The 21,291-nt window shown below is 41.5% G+C and overlaps 3 protein-coding genes across 8 annotated transcripts in view; 2 read left to right on the forward strand and 1 right to left on the reverse strand.

The window, feature by feature from the left end:
- Positions 1–21,291, reverse strand: part of cngb1a (cyclic nucleotide gated channel subunit beta 1a) — a 23,923-nt gene continuing 2,632 nt past the window's right edge. Inside the window, exons 2-34 of one of the 6 annotated variants that reach the window (XM_058629046.1) lie at positions 20,256–20,463; positions 19,883–19,922; positions 19,734–19,803; positions 19,091–19,105; positions 18,412–18,511; positions 18,247–18,271; positions 17,592–17,646; positions 16,893–16,922; positions 16,048–16,108; positions 15,925–15,952; positions 14,434–14,558; positions 14,099–14,199; positions 13,817–13,957; positions 13,692–13,733; positions 12,974–13,103; positions 12,663–12,702; positions 11,345–11,492; positions 10,939–11,025; positions 10,693–10,841; positions 10,097–10,321; positions 9,652–9,860; positions 9,490–9,540; positions 9,282–9,368; positions 9,073–9,137; positions 8,847–8,969; positions 4,131–4,272; positions 3,618–3,777; positions 3,187–3,284; positions 2,868–2,951; positions 2,660–2,778; positions 1,934–2,080; positions 755–932; positions 1–601 (exon numbers count right to left, since the gene is read on the reverse strand). In XM_058629046.1, the coding sequence (XP_058485029.1) occupies positions 380–601; positions 755–932; positions 1,934–2,080; positions 2,660–2,778; positions 2,868–2,951; positions 3,187–3,284; positions 3,618–3,777; positions 4,131–4,272; positions 8,847–8,969; positions 9,073–9,137; positions 9,282–9,368; positions 9,490–9,540; positions 9,652–9,860; positions 10,097–10,321; positions 10,693–10,841; positions 10,939–11,025; positions 11,345–11,492; positions 12,663–12,702; positions 12,974–13,103; positions 13,692–13,733; positions 13,817–13,957; positions 14,099–14,199; positions 14,434–14,558; positions 15,925–15,952; positions 16,048–16,108; positions 16,893–16,922; positions 17,592–17,646; positions 18,247–18,271; positions 18,412–18,511; positions 19,091–19,105; positions 19,734–19,803; positions 19,883–19,922; positions 20,256–20,462 (3,504 nt within the window). In that variant the 5' untranslated portion in view covers position 20,463 and the 3' untranslated portion in view covers positions 1–379. Of the gene's footprint in view, positions 670–754; positions 933–1,933; positions 2,081–2,659; positions 2,779–2,867; positions 2,952–3,186; positions 3,285–3,617; positions 3,778–4,130; positions 4,273–8,846; positions 8,970–9,072; positions 9,138–9,281; positions 9,369–9,489; positions 9,541–9,651; positions 9,861–10,096; positions 10,322–10,692; positions 10,842–10,938; positions 11,026–11,344; positions 11,493–12,662; positions 12,703–12,973; positions 13,104–13,691; positions 13,734–13,816; positions 13,958–14,098; positions 14,200–14,433; positions 14,559–15,924; positions 15,953–16,047; positions 16,109–16,892; positions 16,923–17,591; positions 17,650–18,246; positions 18,272–18,411; positions 18,512–19,090; positions 19,106–19,733; positions 19,804–19,882; positions 19,923–20,255; positions 20,464–21,291 lie in introns of all 6 variants that reach the window. The other 5 variants (XM_058629050.1, XM_058629047.1, XM_058629045.1 and 2 more) reach the window with 5 other exon arrangements.
- rpgrip1l (RPGRIP1 like) lies at positions 5,372–7,899 on the forward strand. Its single transcript, XM_058629052.1, has one exon. It carries the CDS (start codon positions 5,575–5,577, stop codon positions 7,726–7,728), a length of 2,154 nt encoding a protein of 717 aa, XP_058485035.1. The 5' UTR covers positions 5,372–5,574; the 3' UTR covers positions 7,729–7,899.
- Positions 19,626–21,291, forward strand: part of LOC131459337 (annexin A2-like) — a 16,913-nt gene continuing 15,247 nt past the window's right edge. The window contains exon 1 of the mRNA XM_058629055.1: positions 19,626–19,637. The gene's annotated coding sequence lies outside the window, so the exon portion shown is untranslated. The remainder of the gene's footprint in view (positions 19,638–21,291) is intronic.

Raw genomic sequence — 21,291 nt, forward strand, 5'->3', positions numbered from 1 at the left:
TGGCATTTCACGCTATACATTTTAATGGGGGGGAAAATGGCAGATAATGTTAAATATTTCAAAAATTACAAATAACAGAAAAATACAGTATCTTGCCACCTAATTTGTCTACAGTAGAAAACCTTGTAGTAGTTTTTTTAAACTAAATCTCACCAGTGTGGACCTTAACGGCAGTATCTTGTCTGTACTGATGCCTCCTGCCAGGTTCACAAAAAACAGAGTCCACTGGTAAATAAATGTCCTTCTCTTGACATGAAAAAAGAACAAGAAAATGTTTCGTTTCATTGTTTAACGACTAAACAACCAGAGAAGACGAAGCTGAACAGTCTGTGGGACCAGAATTCATCAGGCTAGAAGATAACGACGCAGGTGGAGGAGCTCACTTGCCCCTTCTTTCCTCTCCCTCCTCCCCTCCCTTCACATGCATCACCTCCACACTGAGCGTCTCCTCTCCTTCATGACGCGGCGTCATCCTGATGACGACGGAGCTGTCGATTGTCTCCGCCACCGTGTCGTTGTCGTCCTGAGCCCGAAAGTGAGGGATCGGAGAGCGGCGGTGCATAGGACAGGGAGGAGGGAGTGGAGAGACAGAGGCAGGAGTCTGGGAGGGACAGAAAGGAGGAGTGGATGAATTTCTTTTCTTTTCCTTTCTCCTCCCTTTCAGTCCTCCTGAATATGAAAAAACAAAAACATAGGTGTCCAAGACTGAAATTTCCCTATAAGTGGAAAAAAGAAATTAGTGTTTTTGTCATACCTCTGCTGCTGTGTAGGCCTTCTTCAGTTTGCCGAAGGTCCCCTCTATTCCTGCCTGCTCTGCCATCTTAAGTGCCGCCTTGAACATTTTGGGGGTGTCCGGTCTGGGTGGGATGACCTCGATCGCCCCTTTACCTCCCTCCTTCTCATCTGGCTTCTTGTCCTTGGTCAACATGGTCCTGCAGGGACGCGACAGTGAGTAAAATAAATGCAGCGTGAACAGTTAACAACTGCTTTTTCAAAAGAAAAAAACAACTGTACAACTCCAGAGAAACTCGTACCAACACCAACAGAACCTCCAGCACATCCACCCGCTCTGCTGCAGCACCATGATCTGGCTGAGAACATGGAGACAACAGCAGGAACCTGCACTAATCTGACCTGATTTTCTGACCGCCTGACCGCAGAAGTAGAACAACCTGAGTGAGCAGATTAGAGACAGGACTAATCCTGATAAAGACAGGGGAGGAGACAAAGACAGACGCCGAGCAGTGCAGGCAATCTCATCTTCTCGTGAAACAAACTATGTTTCATTTTTAACATATACAGTATGTATTTGCTTGCAGTTTTTCTATATTCACATATCAAACATTATTAAATGTAGAAAGAAATTTGACTTGGTGTTTTGGTGCATTTCCATTGAATAAAATTAGAAAATAAAAACAAAAGCCTTAGATATAACAAATGTACACAAAATATGTACATAAGGTGTAGTGGTTTAAAAGGAATTTTTATTTCTTTATATATGGTTTGCATTAATGTCACCGAAAACGGTGGCCTCTGTAGAGTTGACCCACCTCCTGATATAAATACAAAAGACTTTAAGGTTATCACTATCATGCACCGTAATGTTTCTACAGCTGTCCAAAGGGACAAACAAGCTTAACTTTGTGTTACATGTTTTGAAGCGTAATCTTACGATGCAATAAACAAAGAACAACATTCTTTCTGGTATAGTAGGGCCACTGTAGTTCTGTGAATTACTTGGGAAAGGAAAGGCTGAGGCTCTACAGTCTCACATATTCACACTGGACCTTTAATGTACTGTCACTGAACATCTTTATACGACTGTCTTTATAAACCGTCATTGACCATCGTCACATACAGTAAATGACCGTCTTTATATCAATGTTATGTTTGCATCTTAATGCATCAGTAATAATTCCTAACTCTGTCTTACTTTGCCTTCTTGCGGAGCAGCTTCTGGGACTCTGGGTAGTGGACCAGAATCTCCGCCAGGTCCTTCTTATCCAGAATGAAGAGGTTCGCAAATCCATGCGCCTTGACGTTGGCTGTACGACGGTTCCCTCCACCTCCTGCCAACAAACTGAGCAATCAGAGAAAAGAGAAATTGCATATTAGCAAGTTTTTTTGGTGGTTGGTTAGTGAGCTAAGTTGTCAGTTGGTTAGTAGTTGGTGTTAAACGGCAATTGACATCCGTACAGTTGTATCATCCTTTTTTCTGTATCTAGTCATCAATCAATTCCCTTTCCGTTCTTATTCCTTCTCTTCTTAATCCTCACTTATGTTCTTCAAAGAAACATTATCAGAATTATCAGAGTTTTTAGTGACATTAGAGGTAAAGTCAACAGGCACCAAGGACCACAAACAAGTCACGATTTCTTCACCTGACAGTAATCAAATATTTCACGGTGAAAAGACCGGACAACAACTTCCTGAGAATTAAACTGCAAACATTCTGGGAAATCTGCTAATGTATTAGTGATGTTTTTTAACATCATAGATAATTACAACAGATTCAATGTCTCTTTTCTTTAATTAACAGTCACAATAAAATCTGTTTGAATAAATTTAATAACATTTATAAACTGATATTCTTGAACGTTGTCCCCACCTGACGGATTATAAAGTGGTTAATAGGATGATGAAAAGAGGTGGGGCTGACCTGATCTCTCCGAACACTGAGCCGGCCCTGATGGTGACGAACACCGTCTGCAGGTCAGGACCGCCCACCACCTGCACCTCCCCCTGTTTGATGATGTACATCTCCCTGCCAATCTCCCCCTGAAACACACACACACACATACACACAGTGTCAGCACACTCACAGATTAACTTTCCACTTGTCTTACACAGCTCAATCATGTGCTCACCTTTTTGCAGACGAAGTCTCCGGGCAGGTAGACAACAGACTTGAGTCTGGTCAACATGTCGAACACCATTTGTCTGTCACAGCCCTGAGACACACACACACACACACACACACACACACACACACACACACACACACACACACACACACACACACACACACACACACACACACACACACACACACACACACACACACACACACACACACACACACACACACACACACACACACACACACACACACACACACACACACTACATTATTTCAAATGCTTTGGTTAAAGGCACGATTATGGTGTCTTAAAGTGTGTGTCTGACCTGAAACAGGGCAACTTTACTGACGATGGCATAGTTGACGTCCACAGCGATGTCCATTCTCATCTTAGTAGGCAGTTGAATCAGCAGTTCCTGTTCATCTTAAAAAAAAATACAGAAGGCAAACTTTGAGCCTCACCACTTCACTCCCAGATACTGATTTTTGTTTTATTGAAGTTGACCATCTTTTCTTTTCATTTTCTGTTAGTGAATGCCGGGCAACCATGGCTCAGTGTTAGAGCGAATCATCTCTCAATTGGCAGGTTGCAGGTTCAATACACTGCTCCGCTAGCTGACATGCTGATGTGTCCTTGGGCAAGACATTGAACCTTGTTGCTCCTGATGGCTCAAGACTATTGAGTGGTCATCACCGTGCTGCACCTTTACAGTACATGCGGCTAAACTCACAGAAGGGTTTAACTCTGTTCCCTTACCCAGCATACCCTGGATCTTCCAGGTGTAGTCATACCAGGTCTTGATTCGGTTCTGGACCTCTCGGGGTATGTTATAGGAGTTCATGTACTTGACGGTGCTGTCCATACAGGCCCGATAGTAGTTCTCTCCAGCGGTTGCTGCTCCGACTACGTCTCTCATCTGAGAAAAGTCAGGTTTTTTGTTCCAGTGAAGAAAACGTGACCACAATCTTATCTCAATTTTTATGTTCTGGTTTCATATGTATATAACGTTCTTGGTGCTAGTGACTTCTAAAACACGTTCTTCTTATTCATTTAAACCCTCTTCCTCACTCTGGAAATATGTGTCTGAAAGCACAGAATCCATTGATCCTGGGTTTTGAAAATGCCAAAAACTATTCATTAATTTATTCTATTGTGTTTGAGGTAAGGATTATCTCATGGTCCTGCAGTAATGCATATGTACGTCGGCCTATAGTGGACACATATGTATCAGTATGTAACCAAAACAAGCAGTGGAGGTTTTCACATCACCTGACCGATCATGATGGAAAAGGCAAAGACACCAACGAAATAGTTGATGAGCTGGAAGCAGATTTCAAAGACGGTGGTGGGGTCGGGTAGTCCTCCGATTGTGATCAACGTCTTCACGGCAAAGTAGTAACAACGAATGTAACTGAAGGAAAATGAAAAAGAAAAGGATTAAATCAAAGCTGCATTCAGGGTTGAGTGGTAATAATCAGAGCAAAAACAATAGATCTTCAAACCCTAACAGGAGGCCCTAACAAAAGGGTATTTGTCAGTGGCAGTGGTATGGACATATCACCATATAGCAATATGATATATTAAAGTTACTCTTGACTAGGTTCCTGCACAGTTCTTTTTTTTTACAAGCCAGAATGAAAAAGCAAATAGCAAGTGGAACAATCACTGCACACAAGCATAAGCACTGGTGCAGAAACAGAGTATAATAACACTATAAATGTAAACAGCAAGACACATCAAAGCTGTTTGTTCTAAAATACACATGCACAATCACACCACAGTTGGCTAAAACAGGCGATACTTTCTGCTTACTGCCAAGTATGATCGGACCGAAAACTATTTCTGTGGCTTTAAAGTGAAGTAATTAGGACACAATCTAAGTGACTTAGGTCCACAGGACATTAAACATTGGATATGACCACTGCAGAACACTTAATTACAACAGCCCACATTATATGTCCCTGTTGTCAGTGGTGCTAAAGCAAAATGCAAATGCAAATGCATAATGCTGCCCTCTACAGGAAAAAAGGTTGTTTGCTCTGTTGCTTAATATTCTTACATATACACGAGTCACATAAAGAACTGCTAAAACGGCTTTCAAAGCAAGGTGATGATTCTTCTCAATCTTGAAACCTTGTTTTTGCAGAAAAACACGTTTCATAAACAACTGTTGCTGATCTCATTTGAATTGACCACATTAAAATGAAGCATTGTTGTCTGGATATTTAATTTTTAATTGACTGAATATCTGGATGTTTTCCTATAACTTTCAGATAGCTGGCTTATCCACAATACCCCAATAACAGTCTAGTATGTTCTTCTTCTCTGGGTTTTAACGGCAGCTAGCATCTGTGATGTTGCCATCTTTTGGAGTTAGAAATTGCTACACTACCATTCCTGTCATATTCTTTCTTTCTTCCCTTCTCCTGTCTTCTTCTTCCAATAAGTTCTGGCAGGCTGTACACTAAGAGATGCAAATCCCTCCTCAAAATTAAAAGTCACATCTTCCTTTTCAGTATCCTCATCTCCTGTCATTTCCTTATTTCCTCTCCTCCTCCTCCTCTCCACATGTTGTCTTTGATGTGGTTAGTAGTGCTGTTTAACACCACAACCACAGATGTAGTGGTGCAGATCCAAGGCAAATCATTCTGCCTTTAATCTCTACAACATTTAGAGGCATAGTAAATACATTTTTTCTATTTACAATTGAGAAATGTTTACTCGTGCTGATGAAACAGCAATAGATGACATGTCCCAACTCAAAGCTGTTTTACAAGACCTGACGATTCATCAGAATGCTCGGGGGCGACCAGATATCACTCGATTGTCCAGGAAGGAGCTGGAGGACTGGTTCTGGCGCCTCTATGACGAGTCCCTGCTCTATAAGCAGCATTCTAACAAACAGGATGACATGATCAAGAAGCTCAGTACTAAAGTGATGAGGCTGAAGAAGGATCAAGGTCGTATGGAGCAGCTGGCAGCAGGAGGAGCCCGGGCAGTCTCTAAAGTTCGAAACAAGGACATGGAGGAGATGTTAGAGGAGCTCCAGGAGAAGGTGCAGCAACTCCAAACTGAGAATGAGCGACTGAAACAGCGTCTTCTCGTGGCCAAACACCAGTTACTGAACTCACAAACCAGCAGGTCACGCCCAAACAAACAAGTCCATTCTCAAATCAACTCTGGATTGAAGAAGAGAACTGATTCCCCGTCACTTGCTCATACACCATTGAGCCAGCTGAAGGAGGCAAGGGCCAAGATCCACAATCTTGAGAATGTAATAGAGTCTCAGCGGAGCCACATGGAGGAGATGGATGCAGAGTTGGAGCAGCTGAAGGAGGCACTGAGGAAGGAGGCAGAGAAAAATGAAAATAGACTTCTGCAGGCACAGATGATCAACAAACTCAAGGAACACGTCAGCAACAACTTGACGCAGATCCAACTGCAAAAGCAGCTGACCGACAAGTCCAATACTGTCACTGCATTGGAAGGTCAACTACAAGAGCATAAGCAGACACTGAAGGCAGCGTTGCAGAAGTTGGACGAGCTGTCAGAGCAGCTCAAACATGAGAGGCTGAAGAGTCGGGAACTGGAGAACTGGCTGCAGATCTCCAACAACAAGTTGGAGCTGCTGCCGCAGCAGTTGAATGAGGTGGAGCAGGAAAAAGATCAGCTGAAGGAGAACTATAACAAACTGCTGGACAGCATCTTTGATGCATCTCAGCAACAGAAATGGCAGGTCCAGGAGCAGCAGCTGAGGTTACAGATCATGCAGCTGGAGACGGACCTGAAGGCCGACCTTGATGACAAAAATAAAATCCTCCAGAAGCTCAAGACTGAGCAGGAGACACAAGAGAAACTTGCAAAAGAAAACAAAAAACTTCAGTTTCAGTTTCTGGAGCAGAAGCAAGAAATGGACAAACTGATAGATTGTTTAAAAGACTACAGCAAGGAGAGTGAACCATGCAAGGAGAGATGTGACCTGAGTGTCATGGCGCAGGTGGAGGACAGAAGGAGCAGTAAAACAGAGAGCTGCATCCAAGAGCTTCAATCTGCTCAATCGAAAACCATCCGGGAACTGAGCGTGGGGTCGCTCCTTTGGACAAAGAACAACTACATGGCAGAGCTGAAGGCAGCACAGCAAAAGATGGACAGTGACAGTGTTCATGAACAGCAGCAGCTGGAGATTCTGACTCAGCAGATTAATACAAGCACTGCAAATACAAAGATTGTGCAAGCTCATCTTAGGGAAACCACCTACAGCCCAAAGAGACACATCTTCAGACAAGAAATGACAGACTGTGCTGAGGGGGACAAGTTTGGTAAAAGGCTTCACCTGAAGTGTGAAGTCCTTGTTGAGCTTCAGATAGTCTGTGCCAGTCTGTCTCCATCCCTCCTGGAGGCACTGGGTGACAGCAAGCCATACACCATCTGTACCTACTCCTTCTACTTGTTTGAGCTGCAGTCCACTCCAGTGATGAAAGGCCACAGACCCAAGTACAACTACAAATCCAAGTATATGGTAAACATGGACAAACACTTCCTTAACTACCTCAGCACAGAATCTGTCACCATCAACCTGCATCAGGCCATGGGTATGGACTGTAGGAATCTGGCGAAAGCACAGCTTCGACTGCAGCAGCTGCTCAAGCAGGATAGTAAAGTCCACGGGACGATAAACTTGGTCAGTGCTGAGTTGGGGACTGTCGGCTCAGTGGATTACTGGATGAGACTCACGGCAGAACCCAGCCGTCTGATAAAGGGCAATCAGGGGGCAGGGGGCGACTTCAGCTTTGCTCTGAAGGCACCACAGTCTCCGCATGGATTTGTTGCCAAGCATTCATGTTTGTTAATTCCACCACTGCAGTAACCTGGTGATTTTGACCATATCTGCTATTTTATGTCGTGTTGAAAGTGAATGAGAAGAAAAGGCAAAGGAAAGACAATTGGGCAGTAATGTAAAAATATAGATGCCAACTGTCTTAAAACACACAAAAGAACAATGACAACAACAAGCTGGAAGAAGAGGCAAAGGAAAGAAAAGATGGAGGCAACGGATCTCTGCTGTAACACTAAGCACAAAAAACAAATGGAATAAAAACAGTCCGCACACATCTCCTGTCTTCTAGCAAGACTCTCGCTTACTCAATGTGTCACACGTATATTCAGATACTGTCATTATCCTAGCCTAGTTCTTAGCTTAGCAGCGATGGCTACTTGCTTCTCCGTCTCGTCTTATGTCTGTGAAGTCACACACAACTGTGAAAGTGGATAACTTAGAGCCGCTATTACACATTTACACTGCAGGAGAAGAAATTAGAGAGGGAAGAATGAGGGAGTTAAGAAAAAGAACTTGTGACACACAACCAATTATGTCCCAAATGAGCTGGATATCTTCTCCCACTATGTGTGTGTGGGTGTGTTTACCTGTGTGCAGTCTAATCTGCTGATCTGAATCAGCTGAGTGGCACCTGCAGTTAGTGGTTGCTATAGAGAGAACATCACTGAGGTACTCATTGTAACGTGATGATATGTCATCACTGTGAGTGTCACAAGGCTTGGGCTGAAGACCCTGATATAGATTTATGATGAGTCAAAAATGGCAGTTTCAAAATTGTGGAGTTTTGTGTTTCTGACCAAGAGTAGGAGAGTTCACTTTACATTGTGCTCTTTGGAGAAGCTGGATAGCTCCCATCTCACTCAGAGAGTTGCTGCTCAGATTCTGTGAGTCATTGTGGTGTGGTAGTCACATTGTAAACTCAACACATTTTCACATGTTTTGGTAGAAAACCATGTTTGTAGAATGAGATTTTATGAACCGGAGAGCAAGTTAAAGAGTGAAAGTGTTTTCAATAGAATAATAAGAAAAAGAAACAACATATAGTGGGAGCAATCCCACTAATAATCTGTTTTACTTGCAGTTGAAACCTCTGCAGGAAGCCTCGTTATGACAAACCAAGTGTCCACAGAGTGTTTTATGGTTCTTACGCGTTGCCTTTTCCATTGTAGACCCATTTAGTGGATCCCAGTCCTTCATAGTCTGAGCCCCAGTAGAAGAGACAGGCATTGATATGCAGAGAGTACAGGAGGTACATGGAGGTTCGGATCACCCTGATATCACACCACAAGAATACAACAACGAACACAGGGAGAGGATTTAATAACATGAAAATAAATGCATCACATAAAGAATATGGATGTGACTTTTACTCACCTGTAGATGTAGGCTTTCTTCATCACAGCTTCCATTCTGTCGTTGAACTCAAAGAAAACATGGTACTGAGGGAGAGAAAAAAACAAGATAATTGCAAAAATACACTTGTATATAAAAGACAGATGTAAGACACATGGGTCAGCTGTTCATCTATAGAAACATTAACGTGAAGATGTTGATCTGTAGTGTTAAGTAAAAAACATCCAGACCTTTAGCAGACGAGGAAACCTCAGCAGTGAGTTCACTCCTGTAAAGTAGTAAAATATCTCCATGGGAAACAGACTCATGATATCCACCTGTAACACACGCAGTAAAACATTTTGGATTATTAATAACAAAACAATCATTTCTAAATAGCTTCTGTGATCAAATTGCTTTAAATCAATGCCAAACATGCACATACAGATTTGTTCTCACCTTAAATCTCTCAGTCGACATATAGTTTTCCCTCATTGCTTTTTTATCACACTGTAAAAAAATAAAAAAAATAAAATAAAATAGACATTAAGTTATTTTTGTGCTTAATTTACTGAGATCAAATCAAGATGTTTATTTTTATTTTCGTTTGAAGTCACTGACCACAATGTCTCCTCCACGGACAAACTGCAGTCTGGGCTGGAAGACGAGGATGTCAGTGATGTAAATGAGGTCACAGGTGTAGTCAATCATCAGCCACAGATGGATGTTTTCTGAGGTTTGGTAGGGGAACGCCCAGCGGATTGGGATCAGCCACACATTCCAGTTCCACGCTGCCACCACAAAGAACAGCCAGAACACATAGATCAGGTCTGTGGAGACAAAGGTGGATTAAACCACAGTGCCCTCTTAAGGTGTCTTGTTTGGTTCTAACCAACAGATTGACCTGATTACATATGCCAGGAAATTCATGCATGGTTTAAAATGATACAAAATGGAACATCCGAATCTTCTTTGTGTGACAGAAATTGGATGAAATAAATAAATAAAAATCTTATCACAAAAAGAGTGCGAGTTAAAGTGGTAGCATTATTGATAAATAGCCTACCAGTGAATGGGTCGATGCTGGAGGGGAAGCGATACTCCACTATGACTCGGAGCCAGTCGGGCATTGGCGGAAGTTTGGGCAGTTTGGGAAATATTACTGGGTGTCCTAAAAGTTCAAAGGTGAACCGTTTGTCTTCTTCCTCTTCTTCGACAACAGCAGCAGCATCTGCCTTCTCCTCCTCCGGTGGAGGTGGGGGAGGGGGCGGGGGTGGAGCTTTGCTCGGGGCTGCAAAGATCAGACAATGTGGATGTCAAAAAATAAATAAAAAAGAAGGAGCATTCAATATTCGGAGTTTATTCATTTCCTCTGGACCAGGAAATCAGAAGGTGGTAAAAATTTGTTGTTTTTTTAGACTTTTATCACATGCTCTTCATCTGCTGAGGTTAATTAAAAAGAAGTTAATTAAAAGGTTTATATGGTCAAGTGCAAAGTTCCATCCATCAGATGCCTGTTGCAGGAGTTTCTATGATCTACCTCAAAAGTTAATTAAATGAAAAGAATATGCTGTGAAACATATCCAAGACAATGTCATGTAGAATGAAACCTAAAAATCTCTGCAAGTGCTGAAATGTCTGAAACAAGGAGTAAAGACGCACAGGCGGAAGGACTCTCCCCCTCAGACTCGTCCGGATCCAACAGCCGGTCTTTCTGGCGCTCCGTTCGGCCTTTAAACAGCCCGACAAGCTCACTCAAGCGGTCCTGGATCACAACGCTGCCGACACTGGCCGCTGACAGAGGACGCATCCTGCAGGACCACGGGAGAGACAGGAAGATTAAGTTGGACAAGGACATGTGTGAGAGAGAGGTAAAGGGCAGAGTGTGACTTGTGGAAATTATCTCACTCTCCATCTGCAGTCAGCAAGTCTCCCTGACTGGGCCAGGTTTTGAGATCAGTCCTCAACTCTTCTCCATCCTCATCACCTGCAGCACTGAGAGGAACATAGCAGGAAGATATGAGGACATCGAATTAAGATAGAAGATAAATGAATGAATCAGAATCAACAACTTCATTGTCTTTTATCTCATTTTGGCTAACTTCCTGTCTGTTGCTGTGTTGACACACCCACTCTCAACTCATTTCAAGTCAATATTTGCTAAATTTAAAAGGATTACTCTATGATATTCAAGAGATATCACCTTCATGTGATAAGGTGACCTCGACCTTTGAGTATCTGATTTCTAATCAATTTTCAATTCTCTCATCAAATTTGAAAGGATTACCAAAGTATGTTACTGTGTGGCTGTTACCTGGGTTTTGACAACACCATTTCAGGGACAGTCAAAGCAGTGGACTCTGAGGTTGTGATAATGTGAGGGATGTTCCGGCCTTTCCCCTGCCCCACATCCTGATCCACAAGCTCCACCTTTAGTGCTGGAGTTGCACCCAAATCTATACCTCATAATGGAGGGCAAGAACAGAGACAAAACTGTTGGACATCTGCCAACGAAAGGAAAAAGGAGAAGTGCACACCGAAGAAGCAAAGTCTAGCACAGTATGCAATTCCTTGTCTTTTGAGATCACCTGAAGTGTGGTTAGCTGTTTGCTGCTGGCAAAGCAGTGCAGAGGCGTGGAGCATAGTCGCTGAGGGGGATGTAAGTGGACACCTCGAGAGTGTACACCTCGAGAGACAAAGGTTTATTTGGCACTGTCGAGGTTTGGATGTCTACAAAATTCTATGAGGTTTCGCTAAGGGTCTGCAGGAGGAAGGTGGGGCTTAAGGCTGCTGAGGATGCTGGGAGTGGCAGTTAAGGCAGCGGATGAATCTTGTGCAGCATTGTTGCGCCCGCTTGGGAAGCTGTGATAGTTCCTGGGTGAGCTGTGCAAGCTCCAGCGGCGGGGTTGGCATGGATAGTTTGGGGCAGTTGAGGTAATTGTCATTGAACTTTCGGCAGCTCTCCAGGCAGTCAGCAGCATGAGGGATTCGCAGCAGAAAGCTCTGCACTGGAGAGCAAATACCACATACTGGACAGAGAAACAGTAAGTTAGCCACAAAATGAGACGTTCACATGATCCTAGTATGGCCAGTTAGTACGTAATCACAGAGGTCATTCCAGAAAGGGAAAACAGACCATTTGTTTCATTTAAAATCCCTGCTTAGTAAATTCAGTGATTTATTTCTAAAAAAACACAACATAGATCCATTATGTTAGCAACAACATTTGTTACCACCAAGGTTCTAAAACACAGGTTATAGGGGAAAACAGTAAAGGTAAGACATGATTTAGTTGCTTGGTGTTGGAGCTGTTTTTTAAGTTAAAGGTGGCTTTATGGGTATTTAGTGGAACCTCTTCACATGCTATAATTTGTCCATATTGATAAAACTGAACATGCTGGACGTGCACTTTTGATCCACTGGAATCAAAACTGCAAAAGGTTTTTTCTATGCGAGGTTTCAGTTCAGACATTTCAGAACAGAGAACACTGGTAATGTTCCTATGATTTTTCCACCTAATCCTTTTATACTTACCGATTTTTATAAACATTTAAATTGGGCTGAATGGTTGATTTTTTTGCTTTACAGATCTTTAATTATAGTAAAATATAGTAAAAATGTTCTGCCCTCACCTCCACATCCACCTTCTTCCTTAGATGCTTCGGTGTTGCCCTAAAAGAAAAAAAAGGTCATTTTGAAGAAATGGAATTATTCAGGGTCTAATTTCATACAATTCTATATTCATAATATTCTATATTATATTCTGTAATGCAATAAAACACCAAATGAATGTAATAATTATTTCAGTAAGGAGGGCACTATATGCAAAAATGCATTTAGTCTATCTAGATGTAATTTTCTACTTAAGGATATTTGGATGTATTTATGAAACCATTGAAGTTTGCTCTATTGTTTGTGTAAATAGATTCATAAAGCGTTTCACCCGCTCTGCGGTGGTGGTGGTCAGGGCTCCTGGGGCTTGTGGTTGGTGGGTGATGTCCACTGGTGGTTCAGAGTAGGCAGTAGGCTCTACTTCCATTTGAGACAAAGACTCAGCATTGTCTACCAGGCACCTGGTGAAGAAGGGCAGGTGTCATGAACATCTCAAAAATAAAGCAAAACAACTGAAGACCTGCAGGAGTGATTGTTTCACTGGTGTGGTCAGCACACTGTTTTGGCTTCCCCGTTAATGTCTGTTCACACACTATAGGTTTTGAAGGCAATGAAGAAATGAAGGAAACTGCTTAATTAACCAGGTTTATTTTGGACTATTTTGGAGCACAGGAGAAAAATATGCAGTTAAATTGCATATTGGGAATCATCATTACATCGTCATCATAATCAGCATCGTCAACACTTTAATTTATCCATACTTTTGCAGGAATTGCGTACACCCAAATCAACAATGTCAATAGAAAATAAAAACTAGATTTGCAATTTGCAAAAATACAAATTCAATATTCTTTCTAGTGAGTTAGTTGTTGTACTGAGGTCTGCCCTAAATGATGGAAGTAAAGAGTTCTTGAATAGCAAAAGAGGGTCTGAAGGTTCACCTCTACAGTAACTTTGCCAGCAGTGGACACACAACCTCAGAAAAGTGAATTATAATATGAATGTTGGGAAAAATGAAAGTCCTGTTCCATACTATTAGATGAACTTACTCCAGCTCATCCTCGTTCTCCTCCTCCAGGATGTTGGGAAGTCTGTTGAGAACAAACATCCGTACATCAGTGACTGCATTATAGATTAATTCCACATAGATACTGTGTCTATTTATGTGACATACTGCTCATTGGACTCATTGGACAGCATTTCTATTACGATCTTGGCGGACTGCTCCATCTCAAGCTGGCGGACTGCCTCCTCAGCTGCCTTCATGGCCAAGTCCTCTGCGACACGGGCTGCCTCCAGACGCTCCTGCTGAAGTCTGCATGATAACAAGGAGTTCAGACATTCACTAAAATTCAGTTTCATTAGAGTCTCTACAAGAAGAATACGACATCACTTAGTCTAGAGTCCTGTTAGTGTCTGATAAAGGCTGCAAATATAAGATGAAGTTACTACCAACCTTTCCTCCATGTGACTTAGTATCGATTCTCCTATTTCCTTTTTGATGCTGACCATCACTGGAGTCCACTGTTCCTGTGTCTCTGCGTCCTCTGCCTGCAGCTGAACACATGTAAAATATGTGTTTGCATTTAGTGATTGTGCTCCCCAGTTTCTTTTTTTTTTTTAGTTTGTCTTAATAAACCTACTGCTGCTGCTGAATCAGCTGCCTGGGGCCCAAAACTGAGAGGAGGGCCCAGGTAGTTGATTGCCTTGCCTTCTCTATTGCAAGACACTTAGACATCAGCAAAGGCATGCACACAAAATGTTTCCTTAAGTCTGGGATAAAAGACCCACCTCCTGTTTTGATGATTGCAGATCCTCTTTGTTCTGGGACTGTGGCTCTTCTTTAATTTCCTGCTTTGCCTCATCCTGTTCTATGTCCTCCAGCACCAGGTCTGTCCTCCTTTGCACGATGCTGACTGAATGCCATGTGGCAGGGAGAACAGGGCTGAGGTTTGTCTGTATACAGTTCTCTGTACTCTCACAGAGTACGCATAGACTTTCAGCAATTTGTTTGACAGACCCTGACTGACTGATTGATTGATTGGTTGATTCCTATTCCATGCAGTTTCATGTTTTTTTGAACAAGATAACAAAAACACAACAAAACACTTTTTTAGTTCAGAATGAATGTCTTTATTTTCATCATGAATACAGAGGAATCTGATTTAATCAGTAGCAATGTCTGCAGTGATTTAGCTGCCTTTATATCATAAGCAAAAGCCTTTAAAAAGCAACGGTTGTCTTGCACTACTGAAAGCCACAGTTCCAGATCTGCAAGCCAGAGCTTAGGTGAGTTCACTTAATTTAAACAGAGCACTGCTTCTCACGGCATAACTAATTCTGATTCTATACGCAAGGCAAACTGACTGAGATTGAAGACTTTCTTAAATGAAACTAATTGTTTCCATAATCTGAAACATGGCTCTCTGTCTGTCTGTCTGTGTCTGCTGCTGTCAGTGTCAGTGTGAGCGACTCTCTCCTGCTTGTCCTTCTCCTTTTATTTTAAGGGGCTCTCGTGCCTCCCCCCCCTGAAACAGAAGGAGAAGAGCAGCCCGGTTAGAGTCTGCCCCATCACTGGCACCAGCATCTGTTCATCACTACGCTGCAAGCAACACCCATCAACCAATCAATCAATTCATTCATGTATTTGTACCTGCAGACGGCAGTCAGGGGGCAGGAATAAGCTAATTTCTGTGTAATCAAATTAGAACCCTACATTGTATTATGGGGTATAGCAACACTGTGTCTTACATAGACTGTGCTGTGCGGGCCCCCAGTACCACCAAGCAGCATTATAGAAGGAGAACATTTTAACATTTCAACTAAACAAAAGGCTCACTGAATAAAATGTAGGTCCGCTTAATTCTATGATATGTTTGCTTTTTTATTGTGATTCCAGTGTCCAATTAACAATGAGCAATGGGAATCGGGGACCTTATTCCTTAGGATTAACATAAACTTACTTAAAGAGGGAGCAGCAGACCAGCAACTTTAATGGCAATATAAAGTGGCATACATATTCTTGAAAGACTATAGAGTTAAGCTGGTAAGATCGTATTAGGTGAGCCTTTTTTTAAGTGGCTAAGAGTTTTTTCCTGGTGTCCCCATAATTTACTGAGTTTTCCCGCCTGTCTCGTGCGGGTTCATATGATGATGTTGACTATTTTTCAATATCGCATAGAAACACCCTCAAAAACGATCCCTTTAAACCACCACAATGTCAGTGTGTTGTGACTTTAATGCTCATGTGTTAGTCAGAGTAGCATAAAAAATTGTACTTACTGTTCTGAACTTCACCACTGCCTGTGTCCTGAATGAGGAGAATATATTGTTATGATATTATTCACAGATGGTCGGCGGCCAGCAATTTATTTTATTTATTTAATTTGTGAGTGACGGACTCACCTGCTTCTGCACAGGCTGAGGTAACATGTGACTAATGCCAGTGAAAATCCAGCCCATCATACTGTGAAAACAACACCAGCGTGTTAAAACTCTAACTAGTTTTTTAGATTTGAGGGCCTCACATATGAGCTGTGATTGAGTTGTGATTAACCACAAGCTAACCTACTCTACAGCGTTGTTATTATATTTACAATTTAATAACAATTCAGTCAGTTGATACTGTGTGAATTATGTGGTGTAGAAAAACAACTATGGTCACATGATAGACACTATGTGTAAACTTTTACTTAGTTTCTATGGAAGAAAAAAAACTACCATAAACAGACTTTCAGTATGAGAATTAATCTCGCTTTCTTAGCTCCTGTGTATGTGATCATTTGTGAATGAATTCATGGAGGACATGCTAGTCATTCGCCCCAGCTGTAATCAGGTGACAGTCAGCTGACCACAATCTGTTCCAATCACAGCCACTCACACCAAGGCACTCCATGTAAAGGCCTGTGAACACTCCGTTAGTACACAAAAATTCTCCAAGGGTTGTGAGAAAAGAATGACATCATTATTTTTTTGCTTCTTGTTTGGGAGTTCCTGCATCATCTGGGGCAACTTTTTTTCCCTTGTTCCAAGTTTGCTGCAATCAATGCTATTATTATGACAGAAGTATGCCTGACTAAACTGGGTATTAATAATGGACTGAAAAAAAATTCAGTATATGTCCCAATACTCATCTTTTCACGATCTTAATATTTCCTGCATCATGTTATCCATCTACTAGCCAGTTACACGCTGACAATAATGTCATTTGGCATTCATTTTTGTAATTTTCTTGTTATTTCTCCACTTACTTGGGCTGCTGCTCTGCCTCTTTGAGAGACCTAGAAGAAAAAAAAGAAAACAGTGTTAGACTGTGGTCACTTCATTATGAGAATTAGCCTGTTTGCTCTGTCTGCACTGAGAATTCAATGAAAACCTCAGATGTACGTGTAAGTGAAAAAGCAGTATTGCAATTATGCATCCACTCAGAAGTGAAAGGATCTTTATTGTCCTTATACAACCGAAATTGCACAACGAAACAACAAGGTCAGGTGGAGAGTTGATCAGAGCCGCTGTGACTGAGCGCACTGCCACAATGGACCAACCTGACCGAATGTGTCTAGCATTCATATATGTTTTGATGGTGGGAGGAAACCGGAGAGCGTGGAAGAAACCCACGCAGACACGGGGAGAACATACAAATAAGGTCCCAGAATCGAATCCAGCACCTTCTTGCTGTGACCATGCTAAACACTACCAGTGCTAATCCACCGTGCTGCCTATCTATCTATCGATCATACACTTTTCTTGACAGTCTCCAAACTTGACTTACTAAGGACAAAGGTGCAGTGCAGCATGTTTAGATTAAGAAACCCAAAAGATATTAGTAACAAGCCCTTATTGAACAGGTACTACACTAGTGATAAATAAAATAACACAAACCCCACACTTGCTTCTTATGCCCTTTCCTGTATTACTCTGATAGTCACAACTACTGACAGAGAACTTACTTCACAGTGTCAGCAGCTGGTTTTGGGGCTTGTGGAGGTTCTGGAGGTGGAGCTTCTGCTGTTAATAAGCCAAGAAGACACTGTTTGTGGTCATTCATGACAAAATCATGTGTTCATCAAAAAATAAGTACATTTTATATCAGAAAATTACTTTTGATACCTTAGTATATTAAATGTGATACACTTTAAGACTCATTTTATAAAAAGTGACTTCAACTTCTGCCAAAGTCATTTTCTGGTAAGATACTTTACTCAAGTAGGCAGCCTTTCTCAAAGTGTGGGCCCCGGACCACTGGTGGTCCGTGAGCAGCCCCTAGTGGTCTGCGAGGTAACAAGTAAGTAAGATATCATGTTTTAAAATTTCAAATAACAGTGTTTTAATTTCAGTGTTTCTTAAACTGCCTGCGACATATTTGTGTTGTTTTCAATATCAAATCAACTAGTAGCCTATGTAAAATCCAAAAAATATTTGTTGAACTGTTGAAGTTGGCATATTGTTTTGGGGCTATTTTGAGTTAGGTGGTGCGTGAGTGTTTTTTTATGGGTCAAGTGATCCTTGGTCTGAAAAAGTTTGAGAAACACTCCTTTAAGGTACTTTATACAAGACTGGCCACAGTGTGACGTTTATTTTAATAATGTTTAGATCCGCTCTTACCTGCTGCAGCTGCTGCCTGATGCGCCTGCGGGGAAACAAACACTGAGGTCACATGTCCAACAGACGAGGTTGTATGAGATTTCCCAGATAAAGGAGCTGGTATTGGAGGTAACTACTCAGCCTGTGACTGAGTTTGTGAAGTGATATGAGACTTAACAGTCTTACCTCAGTGGACTGTCCACCTGCTGCTGTGTCTTTGCTCTTCAGTTCGGGCTGAGGAACAACTTTCTCCAAACCCTGAGCAAACCATGCTAACATACCTGTCCTGTGGAAACAAAAACGTAGTCGACGTGTATGTGTATGTAAACACTGTCTCTGATGAACAAACTGCTGCAGATCCAGAGGGGTCAGGGACAGACAGGAGATGAGGTCATGACGTGTGCTGAAGCTTTTAACTGTACAGTACTGTGCAAACATCTCAGGGCACCACTTTGTTGTTTTGTCTGTCAAATTCTGTGATCATCAGGATTGGGATGATGTGACTGACACTGGCACATTTTTTTGTCTAGTGGTTATTTTCAAACTGCATACATGTTTCCTATATTTTCTGGATGTGTTCCAATAAAGTGACTGAGCCATAATTATACTGTATGGTCATTATAGTGTAGCTAAAATAACTAATCTAATGGTGGCCTAAGACTATTGCACAGCACCGTACTGTCGTTTACATGTACGTTCACATGTACTGTATGTTCATGGTGAGGGAGCTCACTAACTTGCAATCAGCCTGTTCATGGTTGTGTAAAGCAGTTCACTATTTGGATTTTGTTAAGCAGCTCATTATGTGGCTATCATACATTTGTAAAATATTTAACAATAAGGAACCCATGTTATTATTACTCACTTGTCTTCAGGTTTACTGTTGTCCACAGAACAGAGAAAACATCTCATCACATCATGTAATAATACTACAAATAATGTTTCACAATGTGCACACACACATACACACAAACACCTCCCCACGACCCTCATGTGGAGGATAATACATTAAAATTAAAAAGAGGAAGAATAAAGTGCTCAAGACTTAAAATACTGAGCAAATAACAGAAACCACTGGACTAATTCTAGAATAGATATAGCAAGAACTAAAACTATAAAAATGAAATGAACAAACAAATTAAAAAAATAAATAATTTGCAATATTGTTCAATATTGTAATAGCTGATGAAAAAGCTGTAAAGCACTATCTAGAGAGTGCAAGTCCAGAGTCAAGAGTGCAAGGTTTCTATGATGAGCAGAAGCTCACCACTCAGCCGGCGTGACAAAAATATAAGACTGATTTAATAAAAGTATGATAAAACAGGGTCAAACTGGTTTTGTCCATGTGGAAATAAAGCTAGTTTGTCCTGAAACCCCTAACCCTTAAAAATGAAAACGTCCTGCTTCTCTGAAGTCTGAATAATGTAATTGTTTACATAATATATGATAATTTTGACAATGTAGAAAATGATTTTCTAGGTTTTTAGGGCTGAACTCATATAACTCACCAGCTGCCCTCTGCTGTCTGGACTTCCTGGCTTGGTTTGTCAGCGTCTGGAGCTTTTGAAGCTTTGGAAACTGTTAATCAAATATGTTCTTCGTCAGACTTCAATGTGAGGAATCAAAGTGAAACACATCATATTTCTTGTCACCTCACCTTCAGTTTTACCGTCATCTTGAAACGTCACCTTTTTTTCCTGTTTAAACACAAAGTTATGTATGAAATTAAATAAATAAATAAGTATTGTCCTCTAATAATGTTTTTTTTGTGGCAATGGAGTGTGTTGGCTCTACCTCCTTTTGGATTTTTCAAACTCAAACTACTGTATACTGTGTGTGCTGATATTAAGAGCCTGAAGTTCTTTGGGTTCAAAGGATTCAAAAGCTTTATTTTCATATGCAAAAATACACGTTACCTATCTTTCTCTGTGCCACTACCTGATCACGTGTGTTGTGTAACATGCAGTGAAAAAAATCAAATGTCTAAAAATGATGATGGATAATGTGAACAGAAAATAGGCATGGCTTACTTGAGCAGGTTGTTGGGCTGCAGGAGAAGGTGGGGGCGCCTCAGGTGGTGCAGCTGGAGCTGGAGCTGGTGCTGGAGCTGGTGCTGGTGCTGGTGCTGGTGCTGGAGCTGGAGGCAGAGCAGCAGTTGGTTTCTCCTCCGGCTCTTCGGCTTTTTTGGACGGAGGCTGAGGTGGCTGGGGAACAACTTTGACCACCCAGCTCAACATCCTGACACAAATTGGTGACATAGGATGAAAAAGGGGACAAATTGTGGTTATTTCAACAGATATTATTGTCACTTTAAAACTTAATCTGCTTTGTTTGAATGATGTTGACAAAATAACATCCTCTGCACAGATGTTACAGATGTTAAGGAATTCTGCAGGAATCATAGCAGTATCAGAGTTCAGGTGTTTTTTTTAATTGGGGTTGCGTGAGTCAGTGTTGGCTGCCTTGTGTGCATCCTCTGCATAACCACCATGAGTCTAGCAGGTACATTCTTACATATAACATGGCTGTCAGCAGGGACACTGCAAATGTGGCCCACTTTAATTTGGCATCCACATTTATCAACCTTGCTGTCCACACTGGGTGCCATATCGTGGAGTGCTGTCTCCCCCCAGTCAGTTTGAGCCTCTAATCTATTTTGTAAACAGCCCACAAAAATACCCTCAAATTCAAAATGAAAAACTCCCTGAAATCTTTGTTATAAACAAACACAAATGCACAAACATTTTCATTATTGTTGATTGGTTTATTCAGTTATATCCTAATACTGCACATCATTGTTGTTATGCTTTGTATAGCTGCGGTGTATGGCCTTACATTTTTATACTTTATTGCAAATTTCTTGTATAGCTTTTGCTCCTCCTCCTATATTCTTCTTCCCCATGGTCACCCTCTGTATATGAGCAGTATCTATGCTTTATACAGTAGAGAGAAAGATGAACAAATATGGATCAGTGTCGTAGAGAGGAGGTATTCTTTCTCTGGCACTGAACAGCATGGACAGTATTGCACGTGATGTTCGCCATTGTGGCACTTTGGGCTTTTCAC

The sequence above is a fragment of the Solea solea genome, chromosome 5 (assembly GCF_958295425.1).
Source record: "Solea solea chromosome 5, fSolSol10.1, whole genome shotgun sequence".
In the NCBI taxonomy this organism is placed as follows: domain Eukaryota; kingdom Metazoa; phylum Chordata; class Actinopteri; order Pleuronectiformes; family Soleidae; genus Solea; species Solea solea.

Excerpts from the sequence above, each read along its gene's own strand:
- rpgrip1l (XM_058629052.1), top strand. The coding sequence starts at position 5,575 with ATGTTTACTCGTGCTGATGAAACAGCAATAGATGACATGTCCCAACTC.